This window comes from Canis lupus, chromosome 12 (genome assembly GCF_003254725.2).
Source record: "Canis lupus dingo isolate Sandy chromosome 12, ASM325472v2, whole genome shotgun sequence".
Taxonomy (NCBI): domain Eukaryota; kingdom Metazoa; phylum Chordata; class Mammalia; order Carnivora; family Canidae; genus Canis; species Canis lupus.
In genome coordinates, this window is record NC_064254.1 from 66,216,398 (window position 1) to 66,232,323 (window position 15,926).

Below are 15,926 nucleotides of genomic sequence, written 5' to 3' on the forward strand. Positions count from 1 at the left end.
ACCCATCCCCCTTCCCTGTACTCCCCCAAAAAAGAACTGGGGCTGCCCAGGTAGGGCCTGAGGCCCAAGGGAGACAAGTGATGTTAGCTGACTTACTACTGAAGGGTCACCGTGTTAGGGGTAGACTCAGAGAGGAAGGTGGGAGACAAGAAGCCAGTTCAGGTGAGGGCGGAGCGAGGTGGTGTAGAGGGGGCGAGAAGGGATCAGATTCTGTGTGTTTGGAGGGCAGCACTGATAGGAGTTATAGACAGATTATGCCCTAAGGGGCATTCTGTTCAGAGGTGGAGACGTGGGGAACAGACTCACAGCGTAGAGGCCCCAGGACAGCTCAGAAAACACTCGAACCCGTGGGGATGAGAGACCGCTCAGCTCGCTGGCGTGGGGCACCTTCACTTGACTGTAATCACAGGGCCTGGATCAGCCTAATTTTTCCAGACCCCCTGACTGGAGGGACTGAGCTTTAGAGTGTTCTAGAACTTGGTCAGGAGTGGTCCCCTGTGTCTGGTGCATTTCCCTGCAGGAGGAGTCCTGGGAAACAAAGCCAACAAAGCCCTTGCACAGACCTGGTCTGGGACATGGGCTTGACCCTGGCACTGCTTTGGGGGGCGGTCAGGAGGTCATGTTTCTGCCACTGCAGTGAGGCTCCGATACCCTTTTCCTTACTGTCTTTCAGAATACAAGTCAATTGAGGATTGTGAGGAGCTGGTGATCAATACTACGGCCACAATCAACAACTTATCTTACTACCAAGTGAAGAATTCCATAATTCAAGACAAAAAGCTATATATTGCTGAATGTAAGGTTCAGCATTGGGTTCGGGTAGATGAATACATAAGATTCTGACTTTATTAACTACTGGTGCCATTCATCTCTCTGGTTTCTTGTACAAATATCAAAGAGCCTGATTTGATTCTAAGAAATCAGAATATGGGAAAAGTTAGGGTCTTAGTTCTTGCTAAAGTCCCTTATAGTTTGTATTTTAATATCCTTCAAAAATGTTGAGTTATTGGTATTTAGTATGATGCTGGTGTCTAATGGCCTTTTAAAAGTTAAACTCACTGATTTTTCCCCCCCTCCGGTCCCCAAACCCAGTGCTCATAAAACTTCTTGTGAGTAATAACATGGATGGAATCCTAGAGGCCGTGCGTGTTTTTGGAAATCTCTCCCAGGACCGTGACATCTGCAATTTCATTGTGCAGAAAAATGGTGAGTTAATGATACTTAATGTTCATAAACATGTTCTTCTTGCCAATAAACAGCTAAGCAGCTTTAGAGCTTGGGTCATGACAATGTGATACTTGTTTCTGCTCCGGGGACGGGTAGTGCTTTACATTCTGTTCCATCCATGCTTCAGGCTCTCAGCTCAGTATGCCAGGAGAGCTCTGGGCGGTGTTCTCAGCGTCCTTTCCCTCGTGCCTGGTCTTCAGAGTTCTGAGATGGGGTGTGTGTGTGTGTGTGTGTGTGTGTGTGTGTGTGTGTCTTTAAGGGAAACAAGTAACTATAGTCATCGTTACTGTCCCTGAGAATGGACTCAAGAGACATCTTTCCTCATGCACTCGAATGTCCATAACAGTACTGTTCATGATAACGAAAAATAGAAAAAGCCTAAGTGTAAATACGTAATGACATATTCATGCAACCAAAAGTTCTATCTTGGGGCTCCCGGGTGACTCAGTCGGTTAAGCGTCAAACTCCATCTCAGCTCAGGTCTTGATCTCAGGGTCGAGAGTTCAAGCCCCACACTGGGCTCCACACTGGGCGTGGAGTCTACTTAAAAAAAAAGTTTTACATCAATTAAAAGAAATGAACTAGAGGTTCATGGATCAACATGAATCAGCCTCAAAAATGTAATACAGGAGCGAAAAAGCTATTGATAGGAAGGGACATAAGGAATAATGCCGTTAAATAGGTTTTAGAAAATACACAACAATCGTATTGTTTATGTAATGTACTTACCTAGTAATGGTAGAAGGCACAAATGGCATCTGGAAATAATAAGGCGGAAGTCACCTTTGGAGGGGAAACGGTGTTCAAAGGTATCAAATTGGATCTGTAACGTTTTATTTTAAACTGGGTGGCAGGTACCCAAGATAACCATCCTCTATATGTCTCAAATATTTCATGTAAGAATAACTAAAAATTCCTAATTATTCATGATGGCAAATTTAGATAATACAGATATTAGGGGGAAAAAAAAGCAGCCACAGTAAACTGCCACTCATCATCTCACTCCCCAGTGTACTCTTTCCCTTCCTCCTTTTTTTTTAAAAAAAGAATATTTATTTATTTGAGAAAGGGTAAGAGAGAGAGAGCATGAGTTAGGGGAGGGCAGAGAGAGAGAGAGAGAGAGAGCACTGAGAGAGAGAGAGAAGCAGACTCCCCACTGAGCAGGGAGCCTGATGCAGGACTTGATCCCTGGACCACTGCTTGCTTGCCCCCCATCCCCCACCCCAGGATCATGACTGAGCTTTGCAAAGCCCAGGACCCCCGGGATCTGAGCCGAAGACAGACATTTAACCGACTGAGCCACCCAGGCACCCCCCTTTTTAGACTCTTAAACACAACGTATATGTGTCTGACCCATCAATTGGGCCAAAGCCAGAGCAGAATGGCCACCTGTCAGGTGTGGGGAGAACAGGAGGAGATAGAGCACACACTTTACCCAAACCTCCTCCAACCCCTGGCCCGGCCCTTGTTGGGGGCATTAAGAAAACAGGACAGAGGGGATCCCTGGGTGGCTCAGCGGTTTAGCACCTGCCTTCGGCCCAGGGTGTGACCCTGGAGACCTGGGATCCAGTCCCACATCAGGCTCCCTGCATGGAGCCTGCTTCTCCCTCTGCCTGTGTCTCTGTTTCTCTCTCTCTGTATCTCTCATGAATGAATAAATAAATAAAATCTTAAAAAAAAAAAAAAAAGAAAAAGAAAATAGGACAGAGTTCTATTTCCCAGGAATAACGCAAAGTGGTTCCCAAAGGTGGGCCTGTCGTGACCTGAGCAGCCCTCTACCCTGGAAGTCCTGCCTTGCTGCAGGCCGGCTGCCAGCCACCTTAGCAAGTCTTCCCTCACAAACCCTGGAAGGCTTTAGAGAAGATCTCAATCGGACTTTACTCTCCTCCCTTGGGGTTGTGTATTTAAAGAAAATAGCTGGAGAAGGGGCCATTGGGAAGAATCAGATGTTAGAGATGAATGTCACCTGTGTGGTTGAACCCAAGATTTTTTTTTTTCCCTTTTCTACCAGAAGGGACTGTATCACGGCCCTGGAGAGGGAGCTGCTACCTGGGTCAGATACAGCACTATTTGGGGACAAGGACCTGGGGCATGGGAGCAGGTTCTAGACACAGTGGATGTTGGCCAACCCACAGCTGGGCATGGCTAAAGCCTAAGGAAGAATGGATTAAGTCCCTTAGCAGAGTTTTCAGTTTTGAGAGCCACTCCCCATCATCGCCCCCTTTGCCATTTGTAAAAAAAAGGGTACAGCTGGGAACCCTGAGCTTAATTGGTCAGCATTTGTTTTCTACCCTCCCAGTACACAAGTTCATGATTGCGCTGCTGGATGCTAAGCATCAGGATATTTGCTTTTCTGCCTGTGGCGTTCTCCTAAATCTCACTGTGGATAAAGACAAGCGTGTCATCCTAAAAGAAGGAGGTGGCATTAAAAAGTAAGTGTCAAAGCGTGGAGCCCTGACTCTCTCATAGTTTCCCGGGGGCCTTGGGCCCCTGTGGATGTTCTTCCAGGGTGGAAGTATTTCAACGTTTGGAACCACCAAACTATAGCTAAAGAGGGAATTTAGTTTCCACGGGACTCTTAAAATAACTCAGGAGTGGGTGATTGCTACTTTGTAGATGTGAAATTTTTAAAGCTAATCACTGAATTCCACATAATACATACCACACGATACAGAAGGATAATCCTCATTATGCTAAAAATATAAATATCAAGGAGATTCTGGTCTAATAACGTCTCAATTTGACATTTTTTAAAACTCAGGTTGGTGGATTGTTTACGACATTTTGGTCCTACCGATTGGCAGCTGGCCTGCTTGGTCTGCAAGACTTTATGGAACTTCAGTGAAAATATCACCAATGCTTCATCATGTTTTGGAGATGAAGACACCAACACCCTATTAGTCCTGCTGCCATCATTTTTAGGTAAGACTCCTGTAAGTCTGAGAGTTTTATCAGAGCAAGAGAAATTACTTTGTTCCTATGACCTGCATGAATAAAGATTGGCATGTGTTTGAATAGCTGTGTAAATTTGGAAATATCTGGAAGAGGCTGCATGTTATTTACAGTGGGGACACAAGGAATTTTAACTCCCTGGATACTGTCATGATTTCTGTGGCTTTTTTTTTCTTTTGCATTTTTTTATAGACTGCCTAAATACAAGATTTCAGCATAAATTATTGCTGTTTAAAAATATAGATGTTGTAATTGAGAAAATATGGCTAAAAGCTACTCTGAATTAAGTGATGCTTTTAATGGATCTATACATTTTATTTATTTTTAAAGACTTACTTATTTTTAGAGAGAGAGAGAGAGTGCACACTGGAGATAAGGAGGGGGAGAGGAAGGAAAATCTTAAGCAGACTACCCTCTGAGCATGGAGGCCCACGCGAGGCTTGATTTCATGACCCTAAGACCATGGCCTGAGCTGAAATCAAGAGTCCGAAGCTTAACCGACTGAGTCATCCAGGCACCTCTGGATCTATACATTTTAATTAGCAGCTATATTCATTATAATGTGGAGCATCTGTGAAAGTATTTTGACATTACAGTGGGGTTCAGGCCCTTGAAAGGTAGGAAACCACTGACACAAACCAAAGGAAAGATCGTTTCTTAAAGTTTTTTTTAGGAGAATGTTTTTAATCCTGGGTTAGGTCTAAAAACAATGATTTCAGTAAGTAAATGAATCTTTTCAATAATCCGTTCCCAAATGGAGGCAATGTCCCTGCCATTGCCCAGCCACTGTGTGGGATCAGCAAGGCCGTGTGGAAACGCTCAGTATGACTCAGAAGCCATGGATTCAAATCCTGGTGTTCTCGTACGGGATGATTCGACAAGAGAATTTCAGGATCTGTCTTTTCATCTGTACAATGGGCACATAGTAATCCTTGCCTTGCTTTAGGGAGTAGTGAGGATCAAATAGGCCTCTGAGCCCATCATGAAAAGACCAGAGGGCCATAGCCAGACAGTTCTGGGTTTAAGACCTTGTGTTTTATCATTTCTAAGTTCTTAATGTTTGGCTTAACTTCCCTAAATTTATATTTTCTCATCTCTAAGCTAGGGACAATTGATGGCCACTTTGCAAAGTTAGTAGAATGAGAAAGGAGGAGACATGTACAGAGACTCTGCTAGAATGTGGGACACACAGCAAGTCCCCAAAACATGGCTGTGAAAGTGCTTTGTAAATTCTAAGTGTTGTAACAACGTTATTAAACAGGAACTCAGAGCCAGAAGTTATCTAAGACTCAGGATTGCTAAGTTGATGTGAAATTTGCTTTTCCCAGGTAAAAGTAATATTGTGTGTGTAGGAGTAAGAAAAGAAAAGACGAACATGATTTTAAAGCCTCAGGTTCACAGCCTGCTCTGGGAACGCCAGGCTCTCTCAGGTCGCCAGGAGCAGGAGTCCGAGCTCAACTTACCTAATTCAGCTCTCAGGTGTGGTGGACCATTGGCATCAGGTGTAGAACTTAATTACAAACACACACGCCTTTGTCCTGACCCCATCCCCAGAAACTCTGATTTAGGAACTCGGGGGGGGGGGGGGGAGTGCAATTATCTGCCTTGTTTTCAAAGCTCCGCAGGTGAGTTTGCTATGCAGAAGGCTCCAGAATGCCTCCCCTGGTCCGTGAAGGGCTTTGAGGTTAAGGGTGCACAGATGAGAAGGAAGCCGGGAAGTAAGCCCATTGCCTGCTGGAGAGGCACTCAGGGCCTGGGAGGTCGTTCCGGATGAAACCAGTCCCCTGAGAGACCCCTCCAGTAGCCGGCCATCATCTGCTGCGCCTGCAGCTCTGCTCTCGGCTCTTCTGCAAAAGGTCCCTGTAGGCTCCTGCTTGCTGGGCCCGGGCTTCAGCTACCTCAAGGCTGCTGCCCGCTGCCCTCAGCCTGTGTCTCCTCTGCTTTCTGTTTGTGCCCCCATCTGGAGAAGAGGTGTGATTGGTCCGTACATTACCCCCCAGGGCTGTAGGGTGTTCAGAGCAGCCTCCCCACAGGCTATCCGAGGCTTCCATTGGCACTTAGGTCTAGGACAGTCAACCATAAATAACATAATGGTGGGGCCATGTGTCCCAGGGGTCCCTTCGAAGCGGGTGTGGGCACAGGCCAGCTCCACAGCAGGTGCGGGACCTGCAGGCACCTCACTCTAGTAGCCCTAGTGCTTGCCCCCCCCCCCTCCTTCCTTAGAACCAGGGCAGCCTTCTTGTGCTTCCCTAACCTCTGGGCCTTGGCACTTGCCATACCCCTTACCTGTCTGTCCGACAGCCCTGTCTTGCTTACCTGTCCAAGCCCGTGTTCTAGTCTTTGGAATCCCATACTTCTCAAATAGTCCCCACGAACTGGGGAATTTCTCCTGTGTTACTGTTTTGTAACTCTCATCTCGTTTCCCCACTCCAGTTGAGCCACTTTAGGGAAGGGATGTTGCCTCACGTGAAGCAGGTCCTTGGTAGATGCCTGTGGACGGGCTCACTGTCTAAATCCCAGCCCAACCGGTGGAAGGGGACGGTGGTGTGGAGACCAAAACTGAACCCCGCCAATCAGAGAGCCAAGTAGCCCACACGGTGTGTCAAGGCTTTCTCCCGTGATCACTAGGCCCTCCTTACAAAGCCTAAGGACTGAGCTCTCTCCTGGTTTCTCCCTCCAGGCCCTAAGCCTCAGTCGGACCCTTAAATCTGACAGGGTTGTGGCTGTGTCTGACCAGTTGGGCAGCAGCAAGTCATATGGACATGTGCCGGAGAATGTGCTCGAATTTCGCTTCTTTCACGAAGATAGCTAAAAAGCAGGCCATTTTGAAAACAGGATGAGCTGTTAAGTCCCAAGGCCCCCTACTGCAGGGTGAGCACTGTTTTTAGAAATAAGGTCAAGGCAGTCAATATAGAAATATAAGTTATTTGACTTTTTCCTTGATGGGTGGCTGAGGTGGGGGGAGAAAAAGGAGAAACGAATGGTCCTCAACACGTTTGGGCGTTGGGATGTTGACATTCTTTTTGGAAAGTGGCTTAAAAAGTGTGTTGCCTAAAACGTTCTGATGGATTGCAGTGACTTCTTATAAACTCATTAGCAGTGTGTTTATCTTGAAGTTCTGGAGTGGTGTACTCTGGCACACGAGCCTACCCCGCGCCGCTCTCAGGGAGCTGGCGACTGGTGATCTGGGCATGCAGCGTATTACTGTGACTGTCAAGTACACAGGTTATTTTTTTGTTCATTTTAAGGTATGTGCAATTTAGCTCCTAGATTACGAGACAACGGGTAGAGTGGGGCCCCGATGTTTACGTTAGAGGATCACATGAAAGGGGCTCCTGGCTGGCTCAGTCGGCAGAGCATCCAACTCTTGATCTCGAGGTTGTGAGTTCGAGCCCCCCATTGCGCGTAGAAAAAGAATTTTTTTTTTCTAAAAAAAAAAATCACATTAACAAGCCCACACCAAACAATATGGACCGTAAGGACTGCTCCTTTCAATAGGACAATAATTAAACCCTCAATAGCTGCCTGGTACTGAGCAGCAAGCTGCAAGATAGTGCAGTGAGTGGGAGAAGCTTTGATTGATGCCGTGGGATACTTCAACTATAATAGAGATTGTGATATAATGATCATTGAGAAGTTTATTGTTTTGAGTCCTTTACCCCTTCTAATACCTTGCCTTAAGTTCTAGTATCAGAAGTGTGCTGTGCACGAAGAAAGCCTAAAAGAGTGACTGGTTACCTAAATCCGTGCTCTTCACACTGTGTCCAGCATCTTTAAAAAATGAGGTAGCAAAGAAGGAAAATATCAGAATATATCACACGTAGTGGAGCTAACTATTGGAAAACCATTATTTTTTGTACCTAAGTTTGTAAATCACAGTGTACAGTCATGACATATGTACTTTTGTAGAGTACACGGTCCTGAGTTTGAAAATCACAGATCTGAATTGTTCTTGAATTCACCTCTTCCACTCTTTGCAGTACAAGTTCCAAAATGCAATCCTGAGTGTGCCAGGGCACTTTCTTAGGTATTTGCTGTGTTTACTTTCAAACTTCAGGCTGCTTTTCTTTTGTTATCTTTCCTAACCTGATTTACAGATTAATAGGGTCCAAGCGTGGATTAACTAATCAGAGGCCAAACCCCCAGAAAAATAACATGGTCTTGACCTTCGATTGAAAATAAAGCCCCAAGACACCCAAGAAGGGATCTGCTAAACCTACTAAATCCAACCAAAGCCCTGGGCAGAGAAAGGAACTGCTGAGTGCCTGGGCAGCTGTCAGCCTTAAGCCTCTTGGGAAAGAAGGGCATAAAATAAGAGAATTCATTATCTCACAGAAGTTTGTACTCAGAAAACCTGACAAGACTGGGCAGGAAGGTGATGGAGAAATCTGAAAGTGCTGGGTCCCTCAGGCTCCTCTTGTCAGGAAGTAGCCCGATGGGAAGGGCTTTGAAGACCCCAAATGCCATCTGCATTCTCCTCTCCAGGCCCCGCTTAGCTCCTGGGTGGGGAGAGCCGGCTTTGGTTGCGGGCCTGCGTGGAGCGCCTGGCTGAAGTGTTTGTGTCTGTCCAGAACTTATCTCAGAGCTGCATAGCTGCCCTCTCGGTTGGAGGAGAGGCGGGGAAGGCACAACCTGGGATTCCAGGCTCCCTTATCTTACTCCGAGTGCTGACACTAACACCAGGAGTGCCAAAGTACACAGGGTCTGTGAAAGTATTCAGGGTAGAAAATTTGATGTAAACAGTAATGAAGCATTTGGTAACAGGATTTTAATTGGCCCCGTGAAAAAAGCCTGCCAGTTTTGTAAGCAGCAATATTTTGTGGTCATTTTGGGGCTTAGTGGTTACCACTTACACAGTTGGCCTCAGCCACAGACCCGGGAAGGGACAGAGCCGGTCTTCTGACTGGCCGGCCAGTGCATTTTCCTAAAGTCCTTCACATGGAGTGTGAGGCCCAATATAAACAAGGAAAAATGCTGTGGCAGGTTGGCACGGAAACCTTCGTGGCCATTTAGCTACCTGCTTGGGTTGGATACTCTTAAGGTGTTTACAGAACTCAGGGTGCCCTTGGAGTGAGAAGCAAGTTAAGGTTGTAATTTTGCTCTTTAAACATTTTTTTACCAGTGCTTTTTGCATTATACCTAGAGTCACTCGGGATCCTAATACTCCCTGGGACTCTCAAAGTCTCCTACTAATCACTGTTATTGGCAAGACATGCGGGATTGCCTTTTCCAAGCGGCTCATTGGGGCTACTTTGAAGCCAGCAAAATTGATTTTCAGGTCAAGTTTACAGTGTCCAATTCAACTGTGTTACTTTCCCAAAAGATTTCCTGCCTCCTTTTATATCTGTCAGTCACTAAAGTTCATTAATTTTTCTAATGCACAGATAAGGAAGTAACTCTTAATATTTTGCTTTTTCTGAGAAATTGTGATCTGACTTACGGTTGTGGACTTAACACATAAACACTTAGGGATGAGTTGAAATAAGAGCTCAGTTCAGTCTAGGATTTTATCTCTTCTTTCAAGAAGATTATTGTCCTTTTTATTAAGAGACTAAACTATACTTATTTTAAAATATAAAGCACCAAAGAGAGTAAAGAACTACTATAAAAAAAACAAAGCAAAACATTTTAACCCCCAAATCATATCTGTGTCTGGAATTAGAGATGGGCCAGGATGAGTTTAACTTGTGCCAACAAAAATTAAACTTTATCCAGGAGGATCACATTTCCAAATAATTGCTGTAATTTTAATTTTTCCAATGCAGATGAAGAACTAGCACTGGATGGCAGTTTTGACCAAGACCTAAAAAACTATCACAAACTCCACTGGGAAACAGAATTCAAACCTGTGGCACAGCAGCTTCTAAACCGAATTCAGAGTCATCACACCTTCCTGGAACCCCTATCTCTTCCTTCTTTCTAATACGATGCAGATTAACAACAGAAACAGGAAGTTGGGTCTCCTTCATTCTTAAAAAAGTGGTAAAAAACACCAACGCACGTTTTTCAGCATTGACAAGTATTGCAAGTTTTTCAGATCCTGATTTTAGTGTGTAGTCTAAGTATTTTAAAAGAAATAAGCATTTTTTTCTCATTAGGTATTATGGAAAAATGAATATAAATGTTCTTTCTGCTACAAGAAATGTAAGATGATAATATATCCCTGGTTTTTCTAAGTAAATGACTTTTTCTTCTATTCTCCATTAAATGTTTCAGTTCTAATCTTAAAACCCTGATTTGACAATTCTGGAGTTTTTAAGTATTTGTCAGTTCAGTAGTTATATGAAGTGTGCAATGAAGAACTTAGGTCTCTGTATATAGGAAGAACGGTGGTCAACACTGAGGGACGCATTGCTGCATGATCGTCTATACTAATTCTTACATCCTCTAATAATAATTTCCTGGTTAGGCGCTAGTATTTTTCTGGCTCTCCTATTGAGAGCAAGAGTAAGCAGAGACATTTAGAAGAGAAGACTACTTTGGGTGATCTACTCTTTATTAAATAAGTAAAATAGATGGAAGAGGGAGTATTTTACCTCTTTCTTCTCATTTGTAATAAAATGACTAGACCAGACAGTCCTTCTAATTGTAACTTTCAGTCACTAGGGAGGTGATATATTGTCCAAGAAAGGGATGATCTCAGTTTGAATCCTCGCTATCTTCTGCTTCGGCCCTGGGCAAGCAACTGAATTTCTTCAGCTTCAACTGTAAAATGGGAATATCTTACTATAGATCAGTTAGAAAAAAACAACAACATTAAATGGGCACATTGCCTAGCACAGTGTCTGATGTGGTTAGTAGGTGCTTAGTAAATTATAACTTTATGACAGTAATTAGTTTCTGAGTTTGCCATTCTTTGCAGGGTAAAATTGACCTTTGGATGATAAAAACCAAAGAAATTGAGATTTGCATTATTTTATATTAGCCAAATGAAGATTTGGAAATAAAAGTAGGTGTACTACTTTGCTTGAAGAAAAGCTGTTATTAATGGCACATCAGCCTAGAAAATGCCAAGACTACTGGGAAGAGGGCAGGTACCCCAGACTGGATGGGCTGTCCAAGACCATTAGAAAATACCCAAATTTCCAGGAACAAATAGACTTTCCTAGGGCTCTTCTAGTCTGAAGCTTGTCTCTGGTGAGGGCTCAGCAAAATCCCTTAGGGACACACCTTATTGGGTAGTCTGATAGGCTAATCTCTCAAAACCATTTAAGGATGTAAGTCTTTTTAAACATTTAAAAAATGTTCTTATCCGTAGCAGGCTATATATTCTACTTTCAGTGAAATAGATTATTTCCCCCTCCTGAAACAGCCCCCTTAGTGTTTATAACTAATATAATAACTCATGATAGACTACCACTATAGCTGTCCTCCTTCATGTAGACTGCTCACCGTTGGACTCATGCAAGCTATTGGAGCCATCTGTTCCCCCTCCTTTTTTAAGATTTATTTTTTTAAGATTTTATTTATTTATTCATGAGAGACGCAGAGACACAGGCAGAGGGAGAAGCAGGCTCCTCATGGGGAGCCTGATGCAAGACTCTATCCCAGGACCCTGGGATCATGCCTTGGGCCGCAAGCAGATGCTCCACCACTGAGCCACCCAGGTGCCCTAAGATTTTATTTTAAAAAAGATTTTATTTATTCATTCATGACAGAGAGAGAGTGAGACAGAGAGAGGCAGAGACCCAGGCAGAGGGAGAAGCAGGCTCCTCACAGGGAGCCCGATGTGGGATTTGATCCCAGGTCTCCAGGATCATGCCCTGGGCTGAAGTTGATGCTAAACTGCTGAGCCACCCGGGCTGCCCTAAGATTTTATTTTTTAAGTGATCTCTACATTGAACATGAGGCTCAAATTCCCAACCCCGAGATCAAGAGTCACATGTTCTATTGACTGATCCTGCTGTCGATTCTCTTGGGTATATACCCAGAAGTGGAATTATCGGATCATATAGTAGTTCTATTTTTAATTTGGGGGGAGGAATATTTATAGTTTTTTCCATTGAGGCTGCACTGTCTTACGTTACCACCAACAGTGCACAAAGGTTCCAATTTCTTCCCATCTTTGCCAACACCTGTTATTTATGTTTTTTATAGTAGCCACCATAAGGGTATAAAGGGACATCTCATTGTGGTTTTGATTTGCATTTCTCTAATAATTAGTGATGTTGAATAATATTTTCATATTTTTGACGACCATTTGTATATCATCCCTGGATTAATGTCCTTTCAAGTCCTTTTGCCCCATTTTTAGTTGGTCTATTTGGGTTTTTGTTGTTGTTGAGTTGAAGTTCTTTATGTATTCTGGATACTAACCCTTTATCAGGTATATGATTTGCAAATATCTTCTCCCATTCCATAAGTTGCCTTTTCATTCTGTTGATTGTGCCCTTTGTTGCACAGGTTTTTGTTTTTTTTGTTTTTTTTTTTAAAGCAATCTCTACATCCAACATGGGGCTCAAATTCATGATGCCGAGATCAAGTGTCACATGTTCTACCGACTGAGCCAGCCAGGGACCCCACTGATGCATAGAAATTTTTAAGTTTGATGTAGTTCCATTTGTCTATTTTTTTCTTTTTTGCCTCTGCTTTTGGTGTTCAATTAATCATTGACAAATCCAATGTCCTGAGGCTTTTCCCCTGTTTCTCCTAGAAATTTTATAGTTTTAGTTCTTACATGTAGGTCTTTAATCCATTTTCGTTACTTTTTGTGTATGGTGTAAGATAAAAATAGAACTACTATATGATCCGATAATTCCACTTCTGGGTATATACCTACTTCATTCTTTTTGGCTGTATCTAGTTTTCCCAGCATCCTTTGTTGAAGTGCAGTCACTTCCTCACTGAACATTCCTGGCACCCTTGTCTATTGTTTGGCTATATGCATGAGGGTTTATTTCTGGACTTTCTGTTCTATATGTCTGTCCCTATGTCAGCACCATGCTATTTGAATTAGTGTAGCTTTGTAGTATGTTTTGAAATCAGGCCATGTGAGACCTCTAACTTTTTTTTTGAATGGAAGGATAGTTGACCTACAATATTATATTAGTTTCAGGTGTACAACATAATGATTCAACAATTTACATTCTGAAATGCTCACCAAAGTAAGTGTGGTTGCCATCTGTCACCATACAAAGTTATTATAACATTATTGACTATATTCCCGATGCTGTCCTTTTCATCCCCGTGACTTCTTTATAACTGGAAATTTGCACCTCTACATCTCCTTTTTAAAACGATTTATTTATTTGAGAGAGTGTGTGTGTGGGGGGGGGTGAGGGGCAGAAGGAGAGGGAGGGAAAGAGAATCTCAAGCAGACTGCTGAGCAAGGAGCCTGACATGGGGCTTGATCCCATGACTCTGAGATCATGACCTGAGCCAAAAACAGGAGTCAGACGCTTAACCAACCAGGCTACCCTGGCGCCCCACCCCCCTTCCTCCCTTTCACCTATCTTGCCTATTGCCCATCCTCACCTTTAGTAATTAATTACCGGATTATTCTCTGTATTTATTAGTCTGCTTCTGTTTTTTGCCGGCTTAATCATTTGTTTTTCGGGTTCCATTTGTAAGTGAAATCATACAGTACTCGTCTTTCTGTGTCTAATTTATTTCACTTAGCATAATATCCTATAGGTCTACCCATGTTGTTGCAAATAGCAATATTTCATTTTTTATTGCCACATAATATTCCATTGTGTATATATACCACATCTTTTTTATCCATTTGTCTATCAATGGAAGCTTAGGATGCTTCCAAAACTTGGCTACTGTGAAAAATGCTGCAATAAACAGAGGTGCGTGCATCTTTTCAAATTAGTGTTTTCCTTTTCTTTGAGTAAATACCCAGTAGTAGAATTACTTGATTGTATGGTATTTCTATTTTTAATTTTTTAAGGAACCTGCATACTGCTTTCCATAGTGGCTGCACCAATTTACGTTCCCATCAACAGTGCATGAGGGTTTCCTTTTCTCCCCATCTTTGCCAATACTTGTTAGCTCTTGTCCTTTTGATAATAGCCATTCTGACAGGTGTGAGGTGTTCCTACACAGTGGTTTTGATTTGCATTTCCATGATTAGGGATGTTGAGCTTCTTTTCTTGTGTTTGTTGGCCATTTGTATGTCCATTCTTTGGAAAAATGTCTATTCAGGTCCTCTGTCCATTTTAAATCAGATATTGTGGGGTGTTTGGTGTTGAGTTGTAGGAGTTCTTTATGTATTTTGGATATTAACTCCATATTGGATGTATCATTTGCAAGTATCTTCCCCAAACAGTAGGTTGCCTTTTCATTGTGTTCGTGATTGCCTTCGCTGTGCAAAAGCTTGTTAGTTTGATGTAGTCCAATAGTTTATTTTTGCTTTTGTTTCTCTTGCCTGAAGAGACTGATCCAATAAAAATAGTACTAAGACTGATGGCCATGAGTTCACTGCCTACATTTTCTTTTAGGAATCTTATGGTTTCAGATCTTACATTTAGGTCTTTAATCCATTCTGAGTTTGTTTTTCTGTATGGTGTAAGAAAGTGATCCAGTTTCATTCTTTTGCATGTTACTGTCCAGTTTTCCCACCCAACACCATTTATTGGAGAGACTGTCATTTCCCCCATTGTATATTCTTGCCTCCTTTGTCATAGATTGACCATATAGTATGGATTTATTTCTGGGTTCTCTTTTCTTTCTCTTTTTTTTTTTTGAAAGAGAGGATTATTATTATTATTTTTTAGATTTATTTATTTGACAGAACACAAGCAGGGGGAGAGGGAGAAGCAGAAGCAGACTCCCCACTGAGCAGGGAGCCCAGTGCAGGGGATGGGGGATCATAATTTGAGCCAAAGGCAGACTTTTAACTGACTGAGCCACCCAGGTGTTCCATGGATTCTCTATTATTTTCTATTGATCTATGTGTCTGTTTTTGTGCCAGTGCCATACTGTTCTGATTGCTTTGTAGTATAGTTTGAATCTGAAGTTCTTCTTTAGCTTTGTTCTTCTCAAGATTGATTTGACTATTTGGGATCTTTTGTGGTTCCACACAATTTTAAGATTATTTCTTCTAGGTGTGTGAAAATACTAATGGCATTTTGATAGAAACTGCTTTGAATCTGGAGATTACTTTGGGTGGTGTGTACATTTTAATAATATTTTTCCAGTCCATGAGCATGGAATATCTTTCCATTGTATATGTGTTGTCCTCAACTGTTTTTTCATCATCCTCATAGTCTTCAAAGTACATATTTTTTACCTATGTATTTTATTCTTTTTTGATGCATTTGTAAATAGGATTTTCTTAAATTTTCTTTCTGCTAGTTTGTTATTAGTGTATATCAATGCAATAGATTTTTTATTTTGTATCTTGCAATATTACTGAACTCATTTATTAGTTCTAATAGGTTTTTGGTGAAGTCTTTAGGGTTTTCTGTATATGGATCATGTCTTCTGCAAATACTGATAGTTTTACTTCTTCCTTACCAGTTTGGGTGCTTTTTATTTGTTGTCTGTTTGCTGTGGCTAGTGCTTCCAGTACTATATTGAAGGAAAGTGATGATAATGAGCATCCTTGTCTTGTTCCTAATCTTAGAGGAAATGGTTTCAGTTTTTCACCATTGAGTACATTAGCTGAGAGTTTGTCATACATGACCTTTATTATATTGAGGTATGTACCCTGTATACCTTCCCTGTTGAGAGTTCTTAATCATGAACAAATGTTGAATTTTGTCAAATGTTTTTTATCCTTCATTTTCTTAATGTGACAT

At 42.4% G+C, this 15,926-nt stretch overlaps 1 protein-coding gene across 6 annotated transcripts in view; it reads left to right on the forward strand.

Moving 5' to 3' along the window:
• Positions 1 to 10,360, forward strand: part of ARMC2 (armadillo repeat containing 2) — a 104,571-nt gene extending 94,211 nt beyond the window's left edge. For 5 of the 6 annotated variants that reach the window (XM_049092449.1, XM_025444605.3, XM_025444604.3 and 2 more), the window contains 5 exons: positions 674 to 796; positions 1,093 to 1,206; positions 3,527 to 3,659; positions 3,989 to 4,149; positions 9,945 to 10,360. In XM_049092449.1, coding sequence (XP_048948406.1) covers positions 674 to 796; positions 1,093 to 1,206; positions 3,527 to 3,659; positions 3,989 to 4,149; positions 9,945 to 10,102 — 689 coding nt within the window. In that variant the 3' untranslated portion in view covers positions 10,103 to 10,360. Of the gene's footprint in view, positions 1 to 673; positions 797 to 1,092; positions 1,207 to 3,526; positions 3,660 to 3,988; positions 4,150 to 6,859; positions 7,051 to 9,944 lie in introns of all 6 variants that reach the window. The other variant, XR_003135694.2, reaches the window with a different exon arrangement.
• Positions 10,361 to 15,926: the final 5,566 nt, after the last annotated feature.